The sequence below is a fragment of the Merops nubicus genome, unplaced genomic scaffold, assembly GCF_000691845.1.
Source record: "Merops nubicus isolate BGI_N331 unplaced genomic scaffold, ASM69184v1 scaffold40847, whole genome shotgun sequence".
Classification (NCBI taxonomy): Eukaryota; Metazoa; Chordata; class Aves; order Coraciiformes; family Meropidae; genus Merops; species Merops nubicus.
In genome coordinates this window covers 1-5,716 of record NW_008623009.1, presented here as the reverse complement: position 1 = coordinate 5,716, position 5,716 = coordinate 1, and the positions used below count along the sequence as shown (strand labels likewise).

General features: G+C 40.6%; 1 protein-coding gene across 1 annotated transcript; it reads right to left on the bottom strand.

Annotated features, from left to right (window-relative positions):
* Window positions 1-249: 249 nt before the first annotated feature.
* Window positions 250-4,988, bottom strand: LOC103777411 (C4b-binding protein alpha chain-like; the record flags this gene model as incomplete). The annotated part of the gene is made up of 8 exons (XM_008944963.1): window positions 250-316; window positions 1,022-1,048; window positions 1,379-1,570; window positions 2,201-2,380; window positions 3,128-3,334; window positions 3,710-3,795; window positions 4,491-4,587; window positions 4,797-4,988. Coding segments are annotated over 8 exons (1,048 nt in total), but the record flags the coding sequence as incomplete, so codon positions are not given.
* Between the last annotated feature and the right edge of the window lie 728 nt (window positions 4,989-5,716).

Below are 5,716 nucleotides of genomic sequence, written 5' to 3'. Positions count from 1 at the left end.
GAAATTAGTGCAAGTGTTAATTAGCAGCTTATCTGAACAGCAAATACAAACACAAAAGTCAAATATATTGTTAGGCACTTTAGCTTCCATTAGCTGCTGGAATAAGCTCACATATAACCCACCAGGCATTTGAAAAAGAAAGGGCAGATAAAGCTGAAGAAACTCACATACACGTTAGCAGGGCTTTGGCTCAGTCATTTACAAATCTGAAATAATAATAAGAGCAATAAAAAAAGTGGGTGTACTCACCCATTTTGTGAAAAGAATTTCTTATAGACCCAGAAGGCTGCCAGCAACACCACAATTGCCACAATCACTTTAGGAAGAGTTAAAAAAAAAAGCCTTAGTGTGATAAAGATTATGTCTAGATCACAAAAAAAAAAGTCTCAAAAGTTCTTAGCACTGACTTCACTTACAGTCCTATACAACCTCTGCCCATCTTCCTTCCCACCACCCCAGAACCTCTTAAAATTTGCATGGTTTGTTTCACAAACATGTATTTGATGCTTTACCTCAAGACTCTTCAAGATAGTTCAGCTCAGCAACAGTGACCACCAAGCCAGCAACCCCCCCCCCTGCTCAGCAACATTACAGCAGATATGTCAACATCCTCACAGTGCTTTTAATGATTTTTTAGGAAAGTGGTAGGTTTAAAAAAGTGGGTAATAAAAGCAAGGACAGAAGATGGACTAAGCACTTGTGTTCACTGATATTTCCTCAGGCTTCCAGTAAACCCAAGCTCTAAAGAGTTTGAGAAAGTGACCAAGTTGTGGAATATTGCCTTTGAAATCTGATGGAACATACATGCAAAAATACACATTTTAAATTAAATTAATCTGCAATTGCTAAGTAATCTTTTCTTGAACCATGCAGCTTTAGGAGCAGGAAAGCATTTTTAAAATAACCAAAACTGCAAAATCATGTTATATTACAGCAGTCACAGGTGATGACCAGAATATCAATTCCACAGAAAAAAATACAATCCACATTGGATCTTGTTCAGGTTTTATAAGATACTTACAACAGATGATGGCTGTAATATACCCACCTAAAAAGAGAGTGAATCGGTATCACAAGATGAACATGTGCTTCTTATTCAGACATTACTATAAAAATATTCACAAAGTTTTAGCAAATAGATCAAGCACTTCGACCAACACAGTCCTTGTGGCAGGCCAGTCCATATCCTAACATTTATTTAACTTAAAACATTTCTATTTTGAAAGAGATTTGACCAAAACCTATTTTACTTAAGTCAAAATAAAGAAGGAAGTTGGCTTAAAAGCTTTCTCCTGAACACAAAACAATGTCCCAAAGAAGATAAACCTCTGTTACACATATTTTCATTTCAGTGGAAATTCTCAGAGTTCATACTTACTTAACTGGCAAGTTGGCACTCCAGGAACCCACTGGTTTTCTCCAATATACTGGATGCGAGCTTCACCGTGTAACGTGTAGCCTGGGTAACATTCAATGGTAATAAAATCCCCCACAGAATACGACTCGTTTCGGCCACCAACTATACTACCATATTTTATGTGTGGAGCAGAACCAGGACTTTCAGACCTGCCTGGAAAGAAAGGGGTGGAAAAAAAGAAAGAAACAGAAATAAAGTCCAAGAACAGCGCTGGTACACGAAGCAGATTCAAGAAGCTGCCATCAAAAAGTCCCTGTGTGTGTGTAAATATCAGGAGCTCGGTCAATCCTTCAGATGTTTCATATGTAAAAGCTGTTTCTTTATACTTCTTTTAAGTATAAATGGTTCCTGTACAGAAGAAACACTACTAGGGGTATTCATTAAGGTGATACAATCTTATGATGTGGTAGCTAAGAAATCTGGTTTTGTCGCTTAATTTTGTAAGCTGTAGAATCATTTCCAAGCCCCTTATCACACTCATGCATTTTGGAAAGCCCAAACATACTCTGCATATTGGTTCTCACATTCTTAGGAATTCAGTATTACAGTAGGCATGTAAAAAATTCTATACCTGTATCTCAGCTAACTCTCACCCAAAAGCTCTTTGGAGTCAAGAGTCACTTGAACACCTAAAATACCTGCCCACACATGAGGCTCCATGTCAGCTTCCTCAGCTCCCAATTTACTACTAGTGTTACAATTTTAAGTTTTAGCTAAGACAGATTTACAACATTCTCAACACAAAAAAAACCCCAACAGTTGGATTCTTTTTTAAAGACTTACTTTTTTCACAAGCTGGTTTTGGAGACCAGGTGCTGTTCTCTTGACAGGTGATTATTCTGGATCCAACCATGAAATAGCCTGGATTACACTCAAAGGTGACTGAGGCCTTATACCTATAGGGAGGTGTAAATCCAGATGATTTTCTTCCATTTTCAATGCTCGGGTTATCACATTTGACCACTGAAATTGGTAAACAAAAAAGCACTCTGAAATATTTGTTAACAGCATTTTTGCAAGAGACACAGCATCCTTTTACTACCTGTAAGTCTCCTTATCTAATGCCTCCAACTGTTTTGGAGGGGCTTTGTAAAATGGTTATTCTCTTGAAGATGCAGGAAATCTTGTTTCAAGCTATTGCCCTGTAGCTGTAACACAGTCAAGTAAGAAATGGGATGGGATTGTATCAATTATTGCCAATTCCAAAAGACAGGCTCTTGTACGGTGGCAGAATTCCAGAAAACAAAGTGATGTTGCTTAGGGTTCAAACAACAACATGCAAGCATCTGGTATTTCTCCCTAAATCTGCAAAGCTTTGTGCTTTGCATTTATTTCTGTACTTGCAGAGTAGCTGTGTTTAGAAAAAGTTTCTCCTTACCTTTTTACTCCTCACAATCTAGCTTCCACATTCTTGCTCTTTACACAATTTCTCTTCAGCTACCCAGACTTCAGTCTCTCAGTTCCTTTACTTTGTCCCTGTCCCTTCTCCCAACAACAAGCTCATGCATGTATTTTTTAAGTTTTAACTTCAACTTTAGTTGTATTCCATGTCAAAATTAAACCATATCCAGTTGATTGGATCTCTACTGGAACTATAGGAAATTTAGTACCATAAAACCTGTTTCTTCTTTTCTACAGAGAAGCTCTTAACCCCACCCCCTGTCCTGGAATCCCACAGGCTATGATAAGCATACTAAAAATCCCAACCACCTCTACATTGTGGAGGCTGTTCACTCCAAACACCATTGAAGTGCTCATCCTGTGTGCAGAAGATAGTAGCTGGGCCAATGAGGGAGAAGGGATCTGTGCCTCCTGGGACATCATCACACGAGTAGGTTACTGATGACTGATAAAAATAATGCTCTGCTTCAGTGTAGCGCCCGTTGGCGATGCTTGGAGGGGGTTCACAAGGAATTCCTAGAAAGAAATCACAAAAATTGTGACAGAATTTTGCTCTTACCTTCTTCCTCTCAGGAAGAGTGAGCCTTGATTTCCAAGCAATGTCATCTAAAGTCTGACACAGTGCTGAGACAAGCTACAATTATACCCAAGAGTTACCAACAGTCATTCAGTGGAGGGAGTCCCAGTCTCAAGGCTGACTGTAACCAGTATGAGCCCATCACCCCAGTAACTTGTACTTTTCAGTTGTCCTTCTTCAGGCACATCCCCAGTAGTTCCAAAAAAATAAAAATCAATCCTGCTTTACCATTATTTCTTCTACTGGAAAGTTTATGGCATAGATGTTTTTAAATGAACTACCATAACCTGAATACATGGCAGTAATTTACTTACTTTCACAGAAAGGAAGCTCTCGATCCCAGCCAACAGCTTTATTCATAATTACACAGGTACTTTGATCAGTTCCAATTAATCTGAATCTAGGCAGGTAAAAAAAAAATTAAAGAGGTGAAACTTAAGCAGCCTCTCATATCTCCAACAAACAGATACTTTGTTTCTGCCATTCTGTTCTGTGCTCCTGGGAACATGACATACTTAATTTTTGTTGTAATGAGAATATGGTCTTAATTTTTTAAATTTCTTTTGTTAATTGTCTTAACTCTGAAAACAAGAGAAACAAATGAAACATCACTAAAGGAACTGATGGAAGTCTTGCCATTTTAACATGTGTACCCTCTAACAGTAATGCCCCAAGCCACTAAAGAAATACACTGTTAAAAAGAAAGGGAGGAGAAAACCTTGCTAGACATCACTTCTTTTGACTTAATTACATTGACAGGTAGGCCACTGTTCAATGGAATAATGAAGGGTAATGAATATCTATCTATTCCCTCTGCCACAGGAGCATTAAAAGAAGTCATCAGAAGTAACACTCCAGTTTTCACTCTGCAGAACTTCACTAAAAAGCTTAAGCCTTTGTTGAAGCAAACAGCAACTAAAACCTGGGAATCAAACCAAATTTAGCTGTAATTTCATTTGCTCCAGGTAGAATTCAGGAGACATTTCAAGTTACAAGTGGAACTGAACTTGCATAGGAAAATTTGGGTTTGGTTCAAATCTAGTCCAAAGAGGAAAAAAAATGAAAAAGGATTCATTAACTTCACAAAATACTTACCCTCTTTCACAAGAAAAAGTAGCTTTTGAATTAATTGTAAGATTTGTCACGTGAACATAACCATGATCTAATTCTCCTGGATGGTTACAGCTTCTCTCTAGGGGGAGGAGGAAAAGAAAAGGGAAAAAAACAACCCACCTTTGTAGTTATACAGACTTAAATCTTTAGCATATACTACTCTTACAGTCATCAGTGAAGCACTTTCAAGCTTCATCCAACACATTACAGAATCATACTAATTCTGACATGAGAAACAACTGTTAAACGTCAACAGGACAAAGCCACAAGAGCCGAGGCACACGTTACCTGTGCAGAACTGCTCCACGGGGGACCACTGCAAGTCTGCCCCACACGTCCGCCTGGGCGACCTGCCGGGGATGGCTCGATAGCCCGGCCGGCAGGCGTAGGACACCGTGGTGCCCACCGGGAAGCTCTGTGCCGCGGCGAAGCTCTCCTCCAGCTCTGCGTAGTACAGCCTGCTGGGCGGCGGGCACGCGTCTGCCCGAGGAAGAGGAAGGGAAAAGCAACGCACAACCTTCTCAACAAGAGGGGAGAAGCTGAGGCACAGCAGCAGGACTAATGCAGTAATTGCTCATCACTAAATCAAAGGGGGGACCTTCTTCAGAGGCAGAACCATTTGTATAACTACGTTTCAATCTTTTTTAATTTAAATTTCAATTTCAGTGTCTAACTCCACGCTAGCACAGGTTACATAGTCATTTGTTTTCTCAAGTTCTTCTTTAGCATTCCACCCAGACAATGCATTTCCTTCCAGTTCATATTTTATATCCGTTTGCCTTATTCTTGGAGTTAAATCAATGATTTAATCCACCGGATGCTCCTCTATAGTACAACGCCTCTTGAGCCTGCTGCAGGAGAACCGAACCACGCCACACTCCCACCCCTCCCCTCCCCTCCCAAGACAAAGGGCTGGGCAGACCACAGAGGGGAGCGAACACCGGCCCCGCCACCCAACGGAGACCAACACCCCGGGGACGTTCTGAGCACAGGTTAACGCTGAAGATCTAAACCCGCTCCATGCTGGAGGCCTCTGAAAAACCCAGCCAAGACCTGGCAACCCAGACACGAGTGTCAGACCCGCCCGGCCCCTGCAGGACCCGCGCACCGACAGAGGCCATCGCCCCTCTGGCGAGACCTGCTCATTTCCTTCAAAACCTACGTATATTATTGTTTAGAGATTTACCAAACATAAAAGAAATCTAAAC